Here is a 24,061-nt window from a genome sequence, read left to right on the forward strand (position 1 = left end):
CTGGAGCACAAAACCTTAAGTAGTCTGAAGAAGCACGGGTATATTTGTAGGAAAATATACATATACAAAATATAAATATGTATTTCAATGGGAAAGTTGTTTATTCAGCTTTCAGAAGATATATAAATCTCAGTTTCAAAAAATTGACCCTTATGACTGGTTTTGTGGCTGGTCACATTAGAATAGTTTCTCAAGAATCATGTGACACTGAAGACTGGAGTAATGATGCTGAAAAATCAATTTTGCCATTGCATGAATAAATTACATTTTCAAATATATCAAATCAGAAAACAGATATTTTAAATTATAATTATATTTTAGAATATTACCTGTTTTACTGTATTTTTTGTCAAATAAATGCAGGCTTGGTGAAAACAATAGACGTATTTCAAAAAAACTTAATTATTCAAAACGTTTGACCACTAATTTATGTGTGCAAATTTCAGAAAACCCATCCTCCTTCTCAGATGGTGTACATGGAGACCGCCAAGCCGCCACCCCTCTGGACAATCTTCCCCTGGAGGGATCACTGCCTCACACTGACTCCGGCATCGGGGAGGAGCAGGTCACCAGTGCTTTCAATGGCTCCGAGCTGGGCGCAGACTCCAGCGGATTGGGTGGGAGCTCTGGAGGCCCGGATGCCATGAGCGAGTTGCTGTGCACACTGTCGTCGGAGGTGAGGAAGTCCCGTGAGTCCCTGTTGGAGTCGCCTCCTGGCATGGAGGTTCTGAAACCAGCTGCGTCGATCTCCAGCATCAGCCAGGCCAACAAGGGAATCAATGTGAAGGAGATCCTGAAGAGTTTAGTGGCAGCACCGGTGGAGGGGGCGGAGGCAGGGCCTGAGCCTCAGCCGTACCACCCTGACCCTGCCCTGAAGAGGGAAGCTGCTGCCATGCTGCCCATGCAGTTCCACTCGTTTGACAGGTGGGCAGCTCTAGCGTGTCTAGCACATCAAATAACACAGGTTATATTATGCTTGTCTTTCATGTATGTTTCAGACCAACCTTTATTAACAGGCAATATTATTAAAATAATTGGTAAAATAATTAAAAGTATTAAACCCAAGACCCAGAAAGCTGAACACATCAAGCTTAAATATATAATATAGCAATTTATAATTAGTGCTGTCAAACGATCAATCGCATCCAAAATAAAAGTTTTTGTTTACATAATGTGTATAGTGTGTATATTTATTATTCATATATAAATACACACACATACAGTATATAGTTAGAAAATATTTTCATGTATATATTTATATTAATATAATTGATATTACATATAAATATTTTAAATGTATAAACATAACATATTTTTCTTAAATATATACATGCATGTGTGTGTATTTATATATATATACATAATATATATACACAGTACACACACATATTATGTAAACAAAAACTTTTGTTTTAGATGTGATTAATCGCTATTAATCGTTTGACAGCACTATTTATAATATTACATTTTAATATTTCATTTTTAAAATATAGACATTTCACTTAGGTTAACATTTAATAATATAAACCTTTTAGTAGAGACTCACAATACACTGAGGTTAATAAACGATATGCTTCTCTAAAAAACAATCGATGTCAAAGTAATTTCGATTTCATTTAAAAAAAATTTTTTTTATCTAATATAATGTAATATAGTTTAATCATACATATATATTTTTATTAATTATATAAAGTTAAGTTCAGCCAAATGAAATATTTTATGCTGCCTGCCTTTTGGAACAGCTTTTGCTTCAGGCGTGCACTTTTGTTATCTTAAAATGGATTTTGGAACCGAGCGATTGAACCAATAAATCATTCATGAATCAATGCAGTTACACTTACATGTGGTCTGTCAAGACTTTTTGAGAACAAATGAAGTAAAGAACACCTTAATTACACATACGCAAGCACAAGGCCTTCCCCTCATTTTTTATGCAGTCCATTTCTCTGTGTCTAGCTCCTCATTACTGCACAGGCGTCTGCAGAAATGCCAGTGGCTCTGTGCAATAGTGTGCTCAGGGCTCAAGAGACTGACTGGCTTAGTGTGTGGGATCCACTGATACTCTACAATACAAACTAAAGCCCCTCTGAGCATTAATCCTCTTTGTTCTTCCCAATTAAGAAAACCTGATGAATAAATTATACATAAGGTTATGCTGTTAATCATTGACAGGCTTCTTGAATGTTAATAATTCATCAGGGCAGGTTAATATTTTATCATACTCTCCTTTTTCACCATGGGGTGGGCTGAAATGGTTGGACTCCTATTTTTTTATTTAAATGTTACCGAAGGTTTTTACTCATTTTTATTCATTAAAGAATCCTGAAAACAAAATGTTTCATAGTATCCAAAAAAATATTAGGCAGCACAAATATTTAAAATTTATAAGATAAATTAATAAAATTAATAAGAGATTTATTTTGCACCAAATCAGTATATTAGAATGATTTCTGAAGGATCATGTCACACTGAAGAATGGAGAGATTATACTGAAATTCAGCTTTGAAATCACAGCAATAAATGATATTTTAAAATATACTCTAACAGAAATTTTTATTTTAAATTGTATTAATATTTCACAATAATTCTGTTTTTACTGTATTTATTATCAAATAAATGCAGCCTTGTTGAGCATAAAACACTTCTTTCAAAAACATTTACAATGTTTTCGTGACACCATACTTTTGAACAGTAGTGTATTTACTTTTAATTTATTGTTAATATTAATAATATTATATATTTAAATATTATTATTATTTTTTATATATATTTAATAATATGCATTGTATACTTTGAATTTTGTTGGCACTTTGAAGAATTGCTTATGCTTATCTACTGCAACTCACTTTGGATAAAAAAGAGATTTAAAAAAATATTTTAATGGTAGTGTATATATAAGTGTTTGATTTAGGTTATATAAAATTATTTTGATGTGAAGTCTTGTGATTAATTCTTGAGTGTAATCAATACGTGTGTGTGTGTGTGTGTGTGTGTGTACACACTCTCAGGAGCGTGGTGGTGCCTGTTAAGAAGCCCCCTCCAGGAAGCCTGGCTGTGAACACAGTAGGACAGTAGGCCACCATATTTTAATGGTAGTGTATATATAAGTGTTTGATTTAGGTTATATAAAATTATTTTGATGTGAAGTCTTGTGATTAATTCTTGAGTGTAATCAATACGTGTGTGTGTGTGTGTGTGTGTGTGTGTGTACACACTCTCAGGAGCGTGGTGGTGCCTGTTAAGAAGCCCCCTCCAGGAAGCCTGGCTGTGAACACAGTAGGAACACCCACCACCAGTGGAGTACCCTCGTCAGGAAGTACGCCCAATATCTTTGCTGCTGCCACAGCAACACCTAAAAGCATGATCAACACAACAGGCGAGTCATCCTGAATATTTCCATCATCTCACAGTCCCATGAGCATATACATTTTGCTGGTCTATATATGCATTTGATTCCTGCATATCACTTTAATAATTTTTTCCATTTAGTCTTGTCATGGGCTTTCATAAGTTTAGACACTTTTCTAAATGTAGTGACCATTTTAGATATTTAAGCATTCTTTGTAGCTCTATAAACAAACCTTTTTTTCTTTAGGATAGTCAGCTTTTCTTGTGCTTAATCCATCTCGTCCATTATGTCTCACAGGTGCCACTGACTCCGCCTCTTCCTCATCCTCCTCTTCATCAAGTTTCGTGAACGGTGCCACAAGTAAAAACCTCCCAGCGGTGCAAACCGTTGCACCCATGCCTGAAGACACAGTGGAAAACATGAGGTACACACACACACACTCATGCTCTTCCTCACTTTATCCAGTTATCCACATGCTTAAAACCTTAAATCATGCATTCTCACTTCCTGTGCTCATCCTGTTTTGTTTTGTTTTGGCAGTCTTACTTCTTCCTATGATTCCCATAATCCATTAGTTTCTTCACTTTACATCTGTCTCCTCTCTACACTTCCCTATCTGTGTATCTTTGTAACCACAGCCACAGATTCCCTCACAGACACATACTGAGGTCTCTGTGCATTTTTAAAGATGCACTTTGAGGTACTGATAGTCTGAAGTGTATTTCCTGCCAAACATGGTTGGGTACATCTGTTCTAATTTGAATGCAACAGAATTGATTTTCTTCATTTTTGTCTCTTTGCATGTACGACACGGAAGATTTGAGGCTCAATCATCCTTTGATTTGGCACAGATCAACACACGGGGATTACGTCACACTTTAGACTAAGAGCTGCAGTGAATGCCTGTACAGTCATTACTGTCTGTTTGTGCCCATTTGTATTGCAGTGCCTTTTGTGAAGTGGACCAGTGTCCACTGCGAACCAGGCTGACACCTCCTGAACTCAAATCCTTTAGTTCGCTGACAGGATTCCAAACAGCCCCCAGAGATGCAGGACAGTTTCTTAGGCAAGGAAGCTTGAACTGGCCCCCCTTACCCAGTGCTACCAGCTTAACATTCCCTTCCCTTTTTTCTCTCTGTCTTTTTGTTTTCTCTCTTTTTCTGCCTCTTTTTCGTGGTGGTTGTGAGTTTTCAAGCTGGCCAGCTACACCACCGCTGCTGCTTTGATTTATAACGGTTCTGCTAGATTTGATTCTGTCTCTTTTTCTCATTATTTACATTGTCCAAACCAGGTATGACGCCATAAATATTCAAGAATAATCTCTTTGTCTCTTTGATTTTAATTTGTTCAATTCATTTTTTTAAACAAGTGTGCCAGCGTTATTTTAGCATTTTTTAATATATATTTTTAATTACATGTTTGTATTTATTTTAATTTGTATTTTAATTGTAGTTTGTTTGTCTTTTTTCATGTTTATTAGTTGTTGTTTTTTTATGTATATTTCTATTTCACCTTATTTTTATTTTAGTTTTAGTGATTTTAGCTTTATTTTAGTTACCAAAATAATTTTTTTAAATAGTTTTAGTGGTTTTTATTTCCATTGCATTATTCTGGGTAGCCCTACCCACTGTGAAATCTTATCTGTATTTTTATGCTGCCTTCACATCATATTTATTGAAAATTGAGATTTTACTTTTGAGCTTTTCACAGGGACAGACTAAGTAATTTGTTTCTTTGGTGCAGTGTTTAACACAAATAAATCCATGCGTGGATTTGGTGTTTACAGACATACACTTATATAAACTGACCAAATAAAGAACGCCACATAAGAATGGCTCTAATAAAATGGAATATCAAGCAGGTTGCTACTTAACTGCCCTTAACCGATGAAGCTGCTGCCATTTTGATTGTTTTTACATGACATGACAATTTCAACAAAGTGAACGGTTTTTACTAGCCGCCAACTTAATACGCAAACATGATGTGAATGCAGCATAGACATCAAATATGCTCTGATTGGCTGTAATTTCCAGTCTTTGCATCACACCTGGTTAAGATTTAGTCTCAGTGACTTGAGCTAGTGTTTGTAACTGAAATGCTGCAAAATGCAAAAAACAAACGCATTGATAGTTCATAAAAAGCATATACATTCCTAATCAGCAGTAATGTTTTCCAATAACTTGACAGAATCAACCCTGCTAGCTTGCCGTTTCAGTAGAGACATTGTCATTAATCATATCAAGTCATTCCTTGTTTGCACCACACTGGATGTCCTCAGACCTTTAGCTTTCACACTCACCCTAGTCTGTCGTCATTTGCATCCCTGGCGCTGAAGTTATAGTCTTAGCGCAGGTTAACTCAGCTTGTAGCTAAGCGCAGTGGCACTTAAAGGTGATGTGTGCAGTATAACAAGGTGATTTAAGCGTTAAGCATTTGCTCTTTCTGCCTCCCTGTGGTTGAATTCCTGAAGGTTGGCTTTAACCCAGCAGTAACGCCATAGACTTTGTCACATACTAACCAGCTGGAATTAAAAGGAAGTGTGATTTTTAAACTGGTCTCTGTATTTTGGAGCTAACTGGAGTATTTCTCTCTATCTCTGTCTTTCATTTTCAACCCGTAGTATCACGACTAAATTGGAGCGCGCCTTAGAGAAAGTGGCCCCCTTGCTGAGAGAGATCTTTGTGGATTTCGCCCCCTTCCTTTCGCGGACTCTGTTGGGCAGTCATGGGCAGGAGTTGCTCATAGAAGGTACAGGTGCTGTATAGTGCTCCTTTTCCTCTCTACCTGGTGTCTCTGTGGAGTCCCTCACTGTCTGCTGTGTGTGTGTCCACTGGCTGCCTCATACACACACAATTGTGCGAGTGCATGGACCCAGAGCAGGTATGAGAAAAACAGAACTGCTTAGGATGAAAGGATGTTCAAAAAAATGTAGATAAAGGGACTGAGGGAAGAATTGCAGGCTAAACTTTGAAGAAGTGATTTAAGAGATGCCAAAGGATTTTTCCCCCCTTTAAGCCTAGTCATATATATATGCAAAGCTAATAATTTCATTGGCCTCACAACACAAATTCATTTTTAATTAAAATATGAATAAAATAATGAAAATTGAATAAATAAATAATAGTAATATATTTAAAAGTATACAGTTGCTATACAGATTATGCAAGACATTTTGTAATTATTTCTAGTTAAATTAAATTTATTTGCATTAAAATAATTTTTTAGTTTTGTATTTAAATTGAGTATACATTTTTGTGTCAGACAAAATATATTTTATGAAACATTTACTTTACCAGAAAGAAGAAAACAAACTGTATGAAACAAATAAATTTGCAGTAATAGCTGGTATGGAAAGTGACAGTTCCTTTAGCTGGCCCAAAACTTGCTCACACTGGGCCCCTCCTATCAGACCATCTTTATTGTTGAGTCCTGAGAGGACATCCTCTCTTCATTTCATCAGAAATCAAAGGAAACCTAAATCTGAAGATCCAGATCTAGAGTGAATCACTTTTGCTTCTTGTTCCACCACTGTCTTTTGTCTCCTTATATTTCCTTCCTCTCTTCTTCACCCCCCTTATTAAGTCCTCTCCCTCCCCTCCCTGTTGTCCTGTCAGGCTTTAATGTCTGTGCTCTCACCTTGTCTTGACCTCCTCACAGTTTAATGTTTGTCTGTTTTTGTTGTTTAAAATACAGCAGAACTGTGTGTACATTAGAAAATAGATGTATCACTTTAAAGTTTTGAGCCAATTACGTTAGGTAATTTTATGTTACACACATGTACAGTGGGGTCCAAAAGTCTACACTGTGTTGTCAGTCTTTTGAAACCTGCTGAGGTTTATATTCATCTTTTAGACATGCGCATGCTAAAATCTGTTTTCTGTCAATGCACTGCCACAGGCTTAGTTTGTATGAAGTCCAGCACATCGGTTGTGGAGCTTGTGATGCTCTTGTGCTCGCAGGTGAGATTTCTCTCTTTATTCTCTAATAATTTATTTTGAATAATTCACTTTGACTTCACTATTTTCCATCACCGCACAAGTTACATTCATATTTCAGGCTCCATAAACAGTGAATAAACTGCACTTAAACAGCTTAAAATCTTGGAAAAGGTCACAGCGCTGCAGTGTGGCAACATTTCATCAATCTTTTGAGCCTCTTTTGAAGCTTTGTGCTTGACCTAAACAGGATCTGATTTCAGACCCACCCTACATTACGCTGAAGCCAGTGTGGGTAAAAGTATCACTGCATACTTCTGAACTTCCACAGCAAAATACATTCACATTTTATTAGTTCATGCATTCTGAGGGAATCAAACCCAAGACCTTTGCTAGCACTATGCTTAACTGTTTGAGAGCTACAGTAATGTGCTTCCAATAATTCAATTCAATTCAAGTTTATTTGTATAGCGCTTTTCACGATACAAATCGTTGCAAAGCAACTTTACAGCAAATAATGCCACTAATCTTACACGTATTCACATTCTGAAAGTATTCCTGTTGTTTTTCACAGTCTTTATATAGAATTGATTAATCAACAGTGTCCGAAGGCATTTAGTGTTTAGAGATAAAGAATTTTCACTTACCTTTAAGGCACTCCATTGAAAATCCATCACTGTGCTCCATAAAATGCTTTGCTTTCAATCCACATGAGGAGAAATGTACGTTTCTTACCACTAATCAAACATTTCAAAACAGAATTATCATACAATTACATCTGGATGTCAGTATCTTATACTAGGAGCCCCACTGAACCTCTTTGAACTCTTCTGAATGATCAAGATTTCAGACTACCGCATCTCAGCAGGCTTTCTCTGCCTTCAGAGTTGGAGTCAGGATTAGGAACTTTGGGGTGTAGCAGTGGCCCATTCAGTGTTTGATGTCCTCTCATCTTCCTTTCCCCTCCCTCTTCTATTTCCCGTCATCGCTCCATCAGCACATATAGTATTACTGAAGCTCCAGGCCCTCCATTAGTGGCTCAGGGGATGAAACCGTACCCTAAATATTGATTGGCAGGAAGCAGAAGGTAATGGGAGCTGCCTGTGATGTGTCCTTCTAGAAGCATCTGCAGTGGATGCTAAGTGCATTCTGCCTCTCTTTCTCAATAGTCACTCTCGCTTATGTGGCAAAGAGCCAATCAGGAAAGATCATCAGTGCATCTCTTTAGCAACCACATCAGGCGCCTAAATCATCCACACTGAAAAAGGACACAAACATTGTTTTTATTATAGGGCCGTCAACTGATTAATCGCATCCAAAATAAAAGTTTGTGTTTGTATGTGTGTGTACGGTGTATATTCATTATGTATATATAAATACACACAGATGCATGAATATATTTTTAAAAAATTGTATATTTATATACAGTTGGGCAAAAAAGTATTTAGTCAGCCACCAATTGTGCAAGTTCTCCCACTTAAAAAAATGAGAGAGGCCTGTAATTTTCATCATAGGTATACCTCAACTATGAGAGACAAAATGAGAGAAAAAATCCAGAAAATCACATTGTAGGATTTTTAAAGAATTAAGTTCTCATTTGGTCTCTCATAGTTGATGTATACATATGATGAAAATTACAGGCCTCTCTCATCTTTTTAAGTGGGAGAACTTGCACAATTGGTGGCTGACTAAATACTTTTTTTCCCCACTGTATATATATATATATGTGTGTGTGTGTGTGTATTTATATATACATAATAAATATGCACAGTACACACATACATTATTTAAACAAACTTTTATTTTGGATGTGATTATTCGTTTGACAGCCCTATAAAAAATATGCAGAAACCAGTAACATTTTTGCATTTTACACCTTGCAAGAACATCATTTCATTGATGCATTTGCCTTTGGCACACTAAAATGTTTCAGTTATGACATTCAGTAAGGTCCATAATGGTTGTTATGTGTGGTTTCAGGAGTGGCAGAACTCCATACAAAAGAACGCAGGACTTGCATTCATCGAACTTATTAATGAGGGGAGGTATGTTGTATACTCATTAAAATTCCTTCTCGACTGGCATTGTTTGTTATGATTTTTAAAGTCATATTTCATACCAAAAATGATGTACACTCCTTCTGTATGTTTTTGTGAGATCTGGTGCAATAGATAGAAAGGAAATTCTCATTATGCAAAAATAAAAGTCATAATTTGTAAGTAATAACAGTTGACAATGTTATAATGCAAACTGTTCATGTCATAGGCTTCTGTGTCACGCCATGAAGGACCACATTGTCCGTGTCGCCAATGAGGCTGAGTTCATCCTCAACAGGCAGAGAGCAGAAGATGTGCACAAACATGCTGAGTTTGAGGTCAGTCAGTCAGTGTGGATCACTGTGTCATGGGTTCACAGTTTAAATACTTATCATGCGCAAGGTATGTGAAGATCCTTTCCTTTGCTCTTTCTTTTCATAGTCCAACTGTGCCCAGTACGCTGCAGACAGAAGAGAAGAGGAAAAGATGTGTGATCATCTCATCAGTGCCGCCAAGCACAGAGATCACGTGACCGCAAACCAGCTGAAACAGAAGATCCTCAACATTTTAACCAATAAGCATGGAGCATGGGGAACCATGTCACAGAGGTTCACAAACTCACAGTTTATTGTTAACCTTTGCTGCTGGAATTCTGTTTCTTGTTTTCTGGCCATTCATCATCTCTTTGCTCTCTATTTATTTCCCACCTCAGTCAGCTTCATGATTTCTGGCGTTTGGACTACTGGGAGGATGATTTGCGCAGGAGGCGGAGATTTGTACGCAATGCCTTTGGCTCCACCCACTTGGACGTGGCTCTCAAATCTCTAGAGGAATACGGTCAGCCACAACACATCCATACACCTCAGTCTAATTTACAGTACCCAAATATGTCTCAGAGACATAATATTAAAGTGATGTGTGTCCATACATTATACATATCCAAATACAGAACATTATTTTTGTAAGGGAAATTAAAAAAAAATATATATTTTAACATAAAATTGAAATATTTTTTGAAAATGTATTTGTATTATATTTATTTATTTATTTTATTGTAATTTTTATTTTATTTATTTATTTTTTGCATGGACTGTTTAGAGTAATGATTGTAAATATATATATATATATATAATTACTTTTTTTGTATGGGCAGGCCCTGAGGAAGAAGAGGGCATAAAGTCAAAGTCGTCGTTCCGTAGTCATTCGGTGGTCAGTCAGAACCCTGAGACGGAGCTGATGCTGGAAGGAGATGATGACGCCGTCAGTCTGCTGCAGGAGAAAGAGATTGACAACCTTGCAGGTATTCAGCGTTTCTGCTGCACTCAGGAGGCTATTATTTACAAGCAGCCTCCTCAAATCCCATTGTAAGGGTGCCATGGCACTATTAAACAAATTAGCTTTAAATGCCAACTGCTTCTGCAGGAACCATTAGTGTGGTGATTCTTTGATGTATTGTTGATGCATGTGCTAATGTATGCAACTGTACTTTATTCCCAGTGGCTTTTCGTCCGAGGGTATTTATTTCAAGAGGCAGGTTTGGTACTTCAGTAAACGAGTATGTTAATTAGTGTTTTAGCCCAGAACAAGATCCAGCCCTTCTGCCTTTTGATGCAAATCTCCGCTGAATCCGCACAAGAGTGTGATTATGAGCTACATCTGATTTTGACACTGAATGTCTGAATCTCTAAATTAACTAATTAACTCTTATCAAAGTAGCCACTTACTCATTAGCCTAATGAGTCACTGACTGTATTTAACATACCGTGGCTATTTAATCATTATTTAATTAAGCTAATTAGCTTGTTTTTTCCTCAGATTTTATTTTTTTTCCAAAATACTTTCTTAGTCATCTCTTTGTGGTTTGAAATCTGATGTCAGTTTTCAAAAACATGAGCTATAAATACTATGTGATAAATCACTGAGCCTTAGTAAATAACATTCTGATAACAGCAATCAGCTGATGGCACCACTAAAATTATAATTTTTAGGGATTGGTAATGGTAAAAGATGCTTTTTAAGACCAGACGATGGTGATTTTGAAAGTATTAAATGTTACATTTTTCAAAAAGATTATTTCATTTTCCAAAACTGGCTTTGAAATCCCAAGTTATTGGAAAATCTAACCATAATCACTTGACTAATCCAGGACTCAGGACTTTAAAATGTTAAGTTTCTCATTCTGTGGCATGGTTTCTTTCAGGTCCAGTGGTTTTGAGCACACCCGCCCAGCTCGTTGCTCCTGTGATCATTGCTAGAGGCACGTTGTCGATCACCACAACAGAGATCTATTTCGAGGTGGATGAGGATGATCCAACATTCAAAAAGATTGATTCAAAGGTACTGTATGTGTCACTGAAAATGAGTTACAGTATAGCCTTTTTTACATCTTTTATTTCACACAGAATTACTGTAGATTTTTAATGAGTTAACGTGAATATCATCCAGTCAGAATTTCAGGATCATGCATTGGTATTGCTGACTTCATCATGCTGTCTTCTTTGCTAACCACTGTTCCTCTTATTGTATTTAAATGCTTTGCTTTTGTGTTTGTCAGGTGTTGGCATATACTGAGGGTCTGCATGGGAAATGGATGTTCAGTGAGATCAGAGCAGTTTTTTCCAGACGCTACCTGCTCCAAAACACTGGATTAGAGGTCTTCATGGCCAACAGGAGTAAGATGCCAACATGTTTAACAACAATGTCAAACTGATGTTTAGTTCAAGGTTTTTAATGGCACTATTTCATTATCTCTACAGCATCTGTCATGTTCAATTTCCCGGATCAGGGCACAGTAAAGAAGGTAGTGTACAGTTTACCTCGGGTCGGCGTTGGCACCAGCTATGGCCTCCCTCAGGCAAGGTAAGGTGTAGGTTTTTTAATATTGAAACTGATTCTGTGACGTGAGATCAGTTTAGGAGCGGTTCTTATGTGACTAAACATGTCATTGGTAGTTAACAGTAAATGTGTTATTTGCCAAAGCTAAATGATTGCTTGTTATTGTGCTGTTCCTCCCATAGACGGATCTCTCTGGCAACACCAAGGCAGCTCTTTAAGTCGTCTAATATGACTCAGAGATGGCAGCGGAGGGAGATTTCAAATTTTGAGTACCTCATGTTCCTCAACACGATTGCAGGTAAGATGATTCCTATGATTGCAACTAATAGTTTTATCACTACAAGCGAAATAATGAATCAAATTGGAATGTTACATGCTCACACACAACATTGTCTGTTGATGTTTGTTTGCAGGGAGGACCTATAATGATCTGAACCAGTATCCTGTCTTCCCTTGGGTCCTGACTAACTATGAATCAGAGGACCTGGATCTTACCTTGCCTGGGAATTTCCGGGATCTCTCAAAGGTATGCCAGTCCTGAAAGTGTTTACCATTACCCATTTAGAGCTACACAAATCGTCCAGAATTTTTCAAAATACCGGATTTTGAATTTCTGATTTTTAATGTCATCTTGTTTTTTTTGGACCCCAGTTTGGTTTTGTAATTTAATTCAACTTCTTACTGTATTTGCTTTTAAAAACCGTAATATAGTGAAATATTATTAATATTTAAAGTAACTTTTTTGTAATTTTATTCTTGCGATGGCAAAGCTACATTTTCAGCTTTTTTTCCCCCAGTTTTGTGGAAACTGTGATCATTTCTTTTGGGATTCTTTTGAGGAATAGAAAATAAATGAGTCATTCAAAATAACAGCTTGTATTTGAAATATTTTTTTAATTATAAATGACTTTATTGTTACTCTTGATCAATTTAATGTGTGCTTGCTGAATAAAAGTACTGATTTCTGACCCCAAACTTTTGAATTGTAACTTTATATGATATAAATATACTAATTTAAATATAATACTCCGCTTTCAGAGCCCTGAATCCAAAGTGAGCTGTAACTTTAAAAAAAAAAAAAATATATATATATATATTTTAGTCATTTGTTTAGTTTAATATCCAGAATCCCTTTTTCTACTTCCTGTTTGACAATATAGCCAATCGGAGCCCTGAATCCAAAGCGAGCCGTGTTCTATGCCGAACATTATGAGACGTGGGAAGATGATGGAACTCCGCCCCATCATTACGCATCTCTGTACTCAACTGCGGCATCCACTCTCTTCTGGCTCATCAGGATAGTGAGTCTTCACTATAGACCATTTATATTGTATTATCTCTCAGAACTTGAAAATCTCAAAATTCTGCTTTTAAGAAAAGCTCTTATGAAAGTTGTTTAATTGGAAATTGTGCGCCACTTCCTTCATCCCACAGGAACCCTTCAGCACATTTTTCTTGAATTGTAATAACAACAAATTCGACCATCCCGATCGGACGTTTTCTGGCATTGCACGCTCTTGGCGAAGTTGCCAGAGGGATACATCAGATGTTAGGGTGAGCAAAATTTGGTGAGGTAAAGCAATTCTGTATCTTGTCAACATGTTTGTCAACATGTTTGTTTGTATAACAGGAGTTGATCCCGGAGTTCTACTACCTCCCTGAGATGTTTGTGAACAGCAGCGGATATGACCTGGGGGTGAGAGAGGACAGGACAGCCGTGTGTGATGTGGAACTACCAGTCTGGGCCAAAAAACCAGAGGACTTTGTTCGCATCAACAGGATGGTGAGGGATGGAAAGATTGTGTGTGTCTATGCACCTTTGTTTGGTCCACATTAGTGCGCAATTTCAGCTGCCATTAGGATTAATATTCCAATTCAGCCAGTGTTTCAAGAATCAAAAGCAGCTCTAGTTTGTAGAAAAAAAGGAAATGAACTTTGAACCTCGCACAGCCTTTACAAGGCTAGTAATTTCTTTTTGAAGCCCTGATTGGTCCTTGTGTTAACCCTGTTGTCTTCTTCCTGTCTCAGGCGCTGGAGAGTGAATTTGTGTCCTGTCAGTTGCACCAGTGGATTGATCTCATCTTCGGCTACAAGCAGAGAGGACCGGAGGCCATTAGGGCTCTCAATGTTTTCCATTACCTGTCTTACGAGGGGTCTGTGAACTTGGACACCATCACCGACCCCCAGCTCAGAGAGGTAAGGCCCCTCGCCAGAGAGGTCAGTGAGTATTGATCCAGTGGAGGATTTTTTTTATAATACTGATTTTTTTTCCCATACATTTTTGTTTTATTGACATCTTTACATGTCTCAATAAAATATGCAGACTGAAATGCTTTATTTTAGTAAAAATAAAACAAAATAATGAAGACAACAGAAAAACATTCAAAGCTGTTAATAACATTGATTATTACATATTTAATATTGCAATAATAACAAGTAATCTCAAAACGCTTAATGTAGACAATAATCTCAAAATGCTTAATGTCAATATAACAATCTTAAACTAATTAATCATAAGTAATCTTAATGTGAAGCATTTTAGTAACATCTCAAAAACTCAAATTATTAAATAAGACAACAAAATATTTCATATTTTTAAATAAATAATAGTAATATTAAAATGTTTCATGTCAGTAATTAGGATTAATTATTATTGACAGTAAGTATTATTGACAAAACACTTAATGTCTTAATAGTTAATCCTATTTTTTTACATTTTGAAAGGTCTAATAATGTATTAAACAATTAAAATAATTTATGAAATAATTAAAAACAATTGACACAAATTTAAAATATATTATTATAATTAAATAATATCGAATATTGAATACATTTACCTGTAAACACCATTGTTTACTGTTTAACACACAAGAGTGCAGTGCTGTTTTTATTTATAAAAATATTTGACATTAGAAAAAATGAAATCTTATATGATAAGCTTAATCATTAGTCTTTCATGATGTTTCCTGTCAATATCTTTCTCTCCTCTGTCCAAAATGAGTGAATGTTTATTTCATTTCTATGTTGACAGCAGTGTTCAGCTTGTCCATGTCTGTAAATGTCTGTCAGATGTGAGGCAGCTCAGGGGTCTGTCAGATAAAGATGTTAACAGCTTGTTTTTGTCTCTTTGTCATCTTTTTAGTCTATGGAGGCTCAGATTCAGTCATTTGGACAGGCTCCATCACAGCTGCTAATAGAGCCTCACCCTCCACGCAGCTCCGCCATGCACCTGGTGAGTTTTTATTACATCTCTTCAAGAAACCTCTATTTATTGTGATCTATATTACTTTTTTTTTTTAATCAGTTATCTATATTAGATCTCTTTTAAATAGATCAATATTGTCTCTTGTTATTACATCTTTTATCATGATTTGTCTTTATTACTTTCATTTTATGTAGCTCAGAATTGCAGCTAGTTGTGATGGACCAAATTTTGTCGTAAATGCAAAATGCTGCCACAAATTGGCAAAATGACAGTCCGGTAGTACATAAACTTTATATTTAGCTGGTTCGGACACTGATTTACACCTAGAAGGCTGTCTAGGGTTGGCTGTTACACGTATCACCCAGCCCTACCCCCTCCTGACGGTCCAAACCAGCCCAAAACTGATCCTAAACTACATCCTTACCCAGAATCCCACCCTGTGGTTTTCACCTTGTTTGCTCCATTGTAATTTACCTTTCTAATTCCCTGTCCCTTCCTTACTCCTTTTTCTTCCCAATTTTTCCTCTTCCTCCTCCTCTTTCTCTCTTCTGCTCATTAGTGTTTCCTTCCTCAGAGTCCTCTAATGTTTAAGGACCAAATGCAGCAAGATGTAATCATGGTGCTAAAATTCCCCTCCAACTCTCCCGTCACGCATGTGGCGGCCAACACGCTGCCTCACCTCAGCATTCCAGCTGCGGTCACGGTCACATGCAGCCGGCTGTTCGCCGTCAACCGCTGGCACAACACAGTCGGTGAGCACTACCATTTGCAACTTTCTTAGACGTAACCGTTGAAGAAATTGGAGGTTTTCAAACCACCTTTTTTAATGTTTAGTGCAAGTTTATTTACAATATTAGCAATATGTTTTGTTTAGGTCTCAGAGGTGCTCCGGGATACTCATTAGAACAGGCTCATCACCTTCCTATTGAAATGGACTCTCTGATTGGTAAGTTCCTCAGATCATGTGACCATGTGTTTAGCCAGTAACTTGTGTCACTAGGCCTGAAATTCCATCAAAGGCATAGTTCACCCAAAAATGTGAATTCTGACATGATTTATTCCCATTCATGTCCAAACCTGAATATCTTTCTTCTGTTGAACACAAAAGAAGATATTTTGAAGAATGTAGGTAAGCAAATGGTTTCAGTGCCCATTGACCATTGTAGTTTTTGCTCCATTAAATGAAAGTCAATGGGAACCGAAACTGTTTGGTTACCAACTTTCTTCAAAATATCTTCTATGTTCTGCAGAAGTAAGAAATGCATACAGGTTTGGAATGACATGAGGGTGAGTAAATTATGAGAGAATTTTCATTTTTGTGTGGACTGTCCTTTTTAAAAGTCTGATGAAACTTGGTTGTATCTTTCAGACTCAAACTGGATATTTTTCCAATATTCACACCTGGTCTGTGTTTTCTTTCCTAGCCAATAACTCTGGCATTAGTAAAAGGCAGATCACAGATTTGGTGGATCAAAGCATTCAGATCAACACGCACTGCTTTGTGGTGACAGCCGACAACCGCTACATCCTGGCATGTGGTTTCTGGGACAAGAGTTTCCGTGTTTACTCCACTGAGACAGGTGCTTGTGTCTTTTGGGATTTTATGCCATTTTGTATGCCAACTTGTACATATAAAAGACTTTCACTCTTTACTACAAAAAAAATGTCTATGTGCACATATGCTCATCTGCTCACTCTTCATTCAGGGAAACTCACTCAGATCGTGTTTGGTCACTGGGATGTGGTGACCTGTCTTGCGCGATCTGAGTCCTACATTGGAGGTGATTGCTACATTGTCTCTGGCTCACGAGATGCAACCCTTCTGCTGTGGTACTGGAGCGGACGACACCACATCATCGGAGACAATCCCAACAACAGTGAGCACAATGCTTTTAAACCAAATGACCCAGAGTACATGAGTATCGCTTTCATGTACATAACTCAGTGCTCAACAAGGCTGCATCCATTTAATCCAAAACACTGTAAAACAGTAATATTGTGAAATATTATTACAATTTAAAATAGCTGTTTTTATTTTAATGCATTAAATGTATTTTTTTCCTGATGCAAAGCTAAATTTTCAGCAGCCATTACTCCAGTCTTTAAAGTCACATGAGCCTTCAGAAATCATTCAATATGCTGATTTGGTGCTCGGGGAACCTTTCTGATTATTATTAATATTGAAATCAGTACTATTTAATATTCTTTGTGGAAGCTGTTTTTTTTTTTTCAAGATTCTTAGAGGAATAGAAAGTTTTCTATCAAATAGAAATCTATTTGCTGTCACTCAGATCAAGTACTGTAATTGCGTCCTTGCAGTATTAATTTCTTAAAAATAAAATCTTACTAACTGACCCCAAATTTTGAACAGTATACTGTGTAAGATATCACATACATAGGACATATTTTAATACTTAACATTGAGGTTACACTCAGAGAAAAATGGTCTCTGATTTTTTTGCTGAATATATTAAATTCATTCCTTTTTATTGCCTGCTTACCTACCTTCATCTCATTCCTAACATAATCTTCTTTTTCATTTTTACTTTGGTGTGGTAATGAGTTTTAGTTCTGTGGCAAAAAAAAAATCTTTGCGATTTTTTAGGATTCTAGAAGCTGACCTTCTGTTGTATTGTAGGTGATTATCCAGCACCTAGAGCGGTTCTCACAGGCCATGACCATGAGGTGGTGTGTGTGTCAGTGTGTGCTGAACTGGGACTTGTCATCAGTGGGGCCAAAGGTCAGTCTGAGAGGAAGCAATCTGAATTCTGCATATCAGAAATCAACTCTTTTCATACTAGTATTGGTTTCCATGAGGGCTTATATAAACCCATTACAGTTAAGGAATTAAATATGTCTTAAAGATGTTTATTTAAAAAAATTGTGATTGTAATTTTTTCCTAATTTCTCCCTTTTTAGTGTCTCTGCTTGCTGTGTAATGACAGAATTGAGAGTTTCTTGCTGTTGTCTTGTTTTACAGAGGGGCCATGTTTGGTGCATACCATCACAGGAGATTTACTGCGGGCCCTAGAGGGCCCTGAGAACTGTGTCTGGCCCCGTCTGATCTCTGTGTCCAGTGAGGGCCACTGTATCATCTACTATGAGAGAGGACACTTCTGTAACTTCAGCATTAATGGCAAACTCCTGGCACAGATGGAGATCAATGACTCCACACGTGTAAGAGGAGACATACATGTTGGAACAGAAACAAATACACATTAATCACATTAGTCTCTGTATTTAATCTGCTTTTGTGTTCCCCCAGGCCATTCTGTTGAGCAGCGACGGTCAGAACTTGGTAACAGGAGGTGATAACGGTGTTGTTGAAGTCTGGCAGGCCTGTGATTTTAAGCAGCTGTATATTTACCCAGGCTGTGACGCAGGCATCAGGGCTATGGACTTATCCCATGACCAGAGGTGGGCACACCTGACCTAAAAATAATAATATACATATACATTGAACATTAATTTTAACAATGTTGTTTTGTTAAATAAAAAAAGTTTATAGTAAAAAAAAGTATAATTTATAATATAATAAATATATATATATATGTGCTGTCAACCGATTAATTGTGATCAATCGCATCCAAAATAAAAGTTTTGTTTACGTAATATATGTATGTGTGCTGTGTATATTTATTATGTAAATATAAATACACACACATGCATGTATATATTTCAGATTTTATGTTTATATATTAAATATATTTATTTATAATATAAATTATATTAATATAAATACAAACATGTACATGTAAATATTTTCAAAATATATACTGTATGTGTATTTATATATACACATAATAAATATATACAGAACACACACATATATTATGCAAACAAAAACTTTTATTTTGTTAATCGTTTGACAGCACTGTGTTTCCCCTGCCATTATATTAGGGGAACTGCTCTGAGAGTCACTTCATGAGCATTTGACCGTTTCATTTGAGTAAAACTAGCATAATATCATATAAACACAGGAATGTAAAGGTATTCACGGCAACCCGTCAAAATAAATTGGTTTAACTTGAAGGCATTGCGGCAGAAATATGACTATTGTTCAGTAAAATGTACATAATAGGCTACTACTACTACTACTAAAATTATTAAAACCTTATTTTTAAGGAATAATCATACAATATTTCTTCAATGTTTTAATTGTAATATTAAATTACCTTTATTTTCCAAAAAATTTAATTTGTTTCATTTTCATTACTTAAACGATAGATTAAATGAATATTTTATGCCTTAAAAATGTAAATACACAACAGAATTTCTGAGCAAAAAATAAGGCTATTGTAAGAATAAATTAAACTTGTTTTATGCTTTCAAATAAGTAGACATGCTAAATCAGAATTTGGTAACAATAAAACATAAGGTTGGAAAAAAAACATTTCATAGGGCCCTAAACATGTCATTTTTTGTTAAACAATTTAACATCAATTTATTAAGTTTAGTTTTCATGATTTTAATTAATTAGACATGCTTTTTGATTAATAAAATTTAATTTAACCATTAAAAAGGAGTCCAGAAAAAAAAACAGAACCCCCGGACTACCACCAAATATACAATTATGATATACAGTGGGTACGGAAAGTATTCAGACCCCCTTAAATTTTTCACTCTGTTATATTGCAGCCATTTGCTAAAATCATCTAAGTTAATTTTTTCCCCTCATTAATGTACACACAGCACCCCATATTGACAGAAAAACACAGAATTGTTGACATTTTTGCAGATTTATTAAAAAAGAAAAACTGAAATATCACATGGTTCTAAGTATTCAGACCCTTTGCTCAGTATTTAGTAGAAGCACCCTTTTGATCTAATACAGCCATGAGTCTTTTTGGGAAAGATGCAACAAGTTTTTCACACCTGGATTTGGGGATCCTCTGCCATTCCTCCTGGCAGATCCTCTCCAGTTCTGTCAGGTTGGATGGTAAACATTGGTGGACAGCCATTTTTAGGTCTATCCAGAGATGCTCAATTGGGTTTAAGTCAGGGCCCTGGCTGGGCCATTCAAGAACAGTCACAGAGTTGTGGTGAAGCCACTCCTTCGTTATTTTAGCCGTGTGCTTAGGGTCATTGTCTTGTTAGAAGGTAAACCTTCGGCCCAGTCTGAGGTCCTGAGCACTCTGGAGAAGGTTTTCGTCCAGGATATCCCTGTACTTGGCCGCATTCATCTTTCCCTCGATTGCAACCAGTCATCCTGTCCCTGCAGCTGAAAAACACCCCCACAGCATGATACTGCCACCACCATGCTTCACTGTTGGGACTGTACTGGACAGGTGATGGGCAGTGCCTGGTTTTCTCCACACATACCGCTTAGAATTAAGGCCAAAAAGTTATATCTTGGTCAGACCAGAGAATCTTATTTCTCACCATCTTGGAGTCCTCCATGCGGGCTTTCATGTGTCTTGCACTGAGGAGAGGCTTCCGTCGGGCCACTCAATATTTTCAAAATATATACTGTATGTGTATTTATATATACACATAATAAATATATACAGAACACACACATATATTATGCAAACAAAAACTTTTATTTTGTTAATCGTTTGACAGCACTGTGTTTCCCCTGCCATTATATTAGGGGAACTGCTCTGAGAGTCACTTCATGAGCATTTGACCGTTTCATTTGAGTAAAACTAGCATAATATCATATAAACACAGGAATGTAAAGGTATTCACGGCAACCCGTCAAAATAAATTGGTTTAACTTGAAGGCATTGCGGCAGAAATATGACTATTGTTCAGTAAAATGTACATAATAGGCTACTACTACTACTACTAAAATTATTAAAACCTTATTTTTAAGGAATAATCATACAATATTTCTTCAATGTTTTAATTGTAATATTAAATTACCTTTATTTTCCAAAAAATTTAATTTGTTTCATTTTCATTACTTAAACGATAGATTAAATGAATATTTTATGCCTTAAAAATGTAAATACACAACAGAATTTCTGAGCAAAAAATAAGGCTATTGTAAGAATAAATTAAACTTGTTTTATGCTTTCAAATAAGTAGACATGCTAAATCAGAATTTGGTAACAATAAAACATAAGGTTGGAAAAAAAACATTTCATAGGGCCCTAAACATGTCATTTTTTGTTAAACAATTTAACATCAATTTATTAAGTTTAGTTTTCATGATTTTAATTAATTAGACATGCTTTTTGATTAATAAAATTTTATTTAACCATTAAAAAGGAGTCCAGAAAAAAAAACAGAACCCCCGGACTACCACCAAATATACAATTATGATATACAGTGGGTACGGAAAGTATTCAGACCCCCTTAAAATTTTCACTCTTAACAATATTGCAGCCATTTGCTAAAATCATCTAAGTTAATTTTTTCCCCTCATTAATGTACACACAGCACCCCATATTGACAGAAAAACACAGAAAGTTTTTTGCTATAACCTGTATATATTAATATTAATATTTTGGTTTGCTTAACTATTTTAACTAAAATATTAACTTGTTAAAAAATGTTAACTAGTTTGCTTCTAGTTATAAAAAAAAAAACTATATTTTACATGACTTAGTACTATACACATTTATATTATGGACATTTTTCTTATTAATTTATTACTTTTTCTATATATTTGCAGGACTTTGATCACTGGGATGGCGTCAGGCAGCATCGTGGCGTTTAACATTGATTTCAATCGATGGCACTACGAACACCAGAACAGATACTGAGACAGAACAGAGAGAGAGGGACCTTGTTTAGGGCCCGCAGTTGAAGCAGTGAGAAAAGTGGAGTCCATGTCCTGCTTGACAGAAGGTGGTGTCCCTCTAAGTTCAGGGTGGAGTTAAACCCGGATGAAAACACAAGACATATCGCTAACGTTACTTAGACCTTTAGGGTTGTCCTTCACTCCCCACATACTATGATGAGTTGCCAAATGTCCTTTTGTCTGTGAAGATCATCATGCAAGATCGAAGCCAGTAGGACAGCAGGACTGGATGGACTGTACCGCAGTTCCCAGCAGAAGAGGCTTAGAGATAAACCACCAACAAACTGATTTTTTGAGGAAGGGGGTCTGGGGTGGGATTAAGATGCAGCGGTGAACTTAGTCTTTGTAAATACAAACTGCAATGGCGCAGTTCTTCACTACAAAGGGATAAAAATCATACTTCCCGCTCGCTCTCCATTACGGAAGATCCCATAATCCTTTAATTTATTAATGACTTGCTGTAAGATATTGTGTAGTTCCAACAAAATGATGATTTGGATGATTATAGATGAAGGCCTGCTGATTCACAGGGAGGAAGTGAACTGCTCAGACAGGAAACAAGCTTCTCTTTCCTCTTTGTATATTTGGTAATTGTTTTGTCATATATGTAAATATTGTGATGGTTAGGAAAGCCAGGCATGTAAGCGGGCCATAAAAAAAGAATAAAGAGGAGAAAAAAAAAGAGAAAAAGAAACCCTCCCTCACTCACACGTTTCATTATTTATGAAAAAAAAGAACAATTGTTAATGTTGATGTTTTTGTATCAGACACATTGCACCGATAACAACCCATAATTTATCATGGTATAAGGATTTATTTTTCTTTGGTCTTCCACATTTTAGACCCATTCTCCATTGTATAATTTGTGCATTGATGTTTGTTGTATTTAAATAATATTATAATCATATGTGATGATTACGTTGTACAACCACAGCCACAGTAAGCAATATCCTTGTAGCCGAGAGTGACTGCAGAAAGGCGGTTAAATACATGGATTGAGATGTTTGAAATCCACATACACGAATAGTGAGACATTTCTTTCATCCCCCTATTTAAAAAGTGTGAGAAAAGAGTGAGAAGGATATTTTTCAATCAACAGCACTGATACTGAAATATAGTCGTTTTACTACAGGGGTGTAATTACTAGTCAGCTGGAAGCTAAGACTGAGTTCAGAACTGAAAACATGAATAAATTATGCAAATAATTTGTTGCTCTGCCTTTTCATTGGCCATTGGATGTGAATTATACATGAGACAGCGGGCGCATACATAACATGCAGGTTTGTCTCTGTGTAGGTGGTCAGTACTGTATATTTGATTTGATTTGTACATTTGCTAAATACCTTTCGTTCATTTATTTTGCAAGGTGTATCTGATCATGATGATTGCATATTATTTTAATTTATTTTACTTTATATGTCTGCATCGTTTGTGGAGAGGAGAGGAATGAATAGTTTTTGGCAGGAAGTAAATAATGGATGATTTATTTAGATTCAGATGTAATTTTTAAATTCAGTCCCCACCTGCTGTTTCATGCATTTGCTGCAACTTGAATAAACCAGAATCTCACAGGTGTCTCTTAAAATGTTTAAATATTAATTCATGCCAATATATAGATCAATAACTGTAAAATAAAATTGTTTCCTTTTTGTCGTATTTACAATAAAACAAGCCAAAACATCTTTTTGAAGTACTGGTGTGTTTTTCTTTAAACAACTAGATCTGAATGTCCTTAAATACTGAATGGAATGAGGTCAGTTAGCTTTTTAATGGGAGGGATACAGCTAAGGCTGGAAGTGAAGCAAAATCTCGCCATAAAATAAATTACATTTGCTACCGGTCAGATTGTGTTTTATTAACGTCTACACCTATTTTAGGGATGCGCTGATCCAATATTCATATCGGGTATCGGCTCCGATAATGCCATTTTTCTCAGATCGGGTATCGATC

General features: G+C 36.2%; 1 protein-coding gene across 1 annotated transcript in view; it reads left to right on the top strand.

Moving 5' to 3' along the window:
- LOC107588988 (neurobeachin-like) overlaps positions 1 to 22,793 on the top strand; it is a 141,759-nt gene extending 118,966 nt beyond the window's left edge. The window contains exons 30-57 of the mRNA XM_016277289.1: positions 447 to 924; positions 3,222 to 3,376; positions 3,647 to 3,773; positions 5,970 to 6,097; positions 7,247 to 7,308; positions 9,265 to 9,329; positions 9,550 to 9,658; positions 9,762 to 9,928; positions 10,033 to 10,157; positions 10,474 to 10,620; positions 11,521 to 11,657; positions 11,875 to 11,992; positions 12,077 to 12,179; positions 12,338 to 12,453; positions 12,569 to 12,681; positions 13,316 to 13,456; positions 13,590 to 13,709; positions 13,786 to 13,938; positions 14,184 to 14,351; positions 15,298 to 15,387; positions 15,920 to 16,112; positions 16,235 to 16,306; positions 16,785 to 16,940; positions 17,067 to 17,237; positions 17,999 to 18,100; positions 18,341 to 18,537; positions 18,626 to 18,777; positions 21,983 to 22,793. Of these exons, the coding sequence (XP_016132775.1) occupies positions 447 to 924; positions 3,222 to 3,376; positions 3,647 to 3,773; positions 5,970 to 6,097; positions 7,247 to 7,308; positions 9,265 to 9,329; positions 9,550 to 9,658; positions 9,762 to 9,928; positions 10,033 to 10,157; positions 10,474 to 10,620; positions 11,521 to 11,657; positions 11,875 to 11,992; positions 12,077 to 12,179; positions 12,338 to 12,453; positions 12,569 to 12,681; positions 13,316 to 13,456; positions 13,590 to 13,709; positions 13,786 to 13,938; positions 14,184 to 14,351; positions 15,298 to 15,387; positions 15,920 to 16,112; positions 16,235 to 16,306; positions 16,785 to 16,940; positions 17,067 to 17,237; positions 17,999 to 18,100; positions 18,341 to 18,537; positions 18,626 to 18,777; positions 21,983 to 22,073 (3,956 nt within the window). The 3' untranslated portion in view covers positions 22,074 to 22,793. The remainder of the gene's footprint in view (positions 1 to 446; positions 925 to 3,221; positions 3,377 to 3,646; positions 3,774 to 5,969; positions 6,098 to 7,246; positions 7,309 to 9,264; positions 9,330 to 9,549; positions 9,659 to 9,761; positions 9,929 to 10,032; positions 10,158 to 10,473; positions 10,621 to 11,520; positions 11,658 to 11,874; positions 11,993 to 12,076; positions 12,180 to 12,337; positions 12,454 to 12,568; positions 12,682 to 13,315; positions 13,457 to 13,589; positions 13,710 to 13,785; positions 13,939 to 14,183; positions 14,352 to 15,297; positions 15,388 to 15,919; positions 16,113 to 16,234; positions 16,307 to 16,784; positions 16,941 to 17,066; positions 17,238 to 17,998; positions 18,101 to 18,340; positions 18,538 to 18,625; positions 18,778 to 21,982) is intronic.
- Positions 22,794 to 24,061: the final 1,268 nt, after the last annotated feature.

This window comes from Sinocyclocheilus grahami, unplaced genomic scaffold, assembly GCF_001515645.1.
Source record: "Sinocyclocheilus grahami isolate Dianchi unplaced genomic scaffold, SAMN03320097.WGS_v1.1 scaffold7.1, whole genome shotgun sequence".
Taxonomy (NCBI): domain Eukaryota; kingdom Metazoa; phylum Chordata; class Actinopteri; order Cypriniformes; family Cyprinidae; genus Sinocyclocheilus; species Sinocyclocheilus grahami.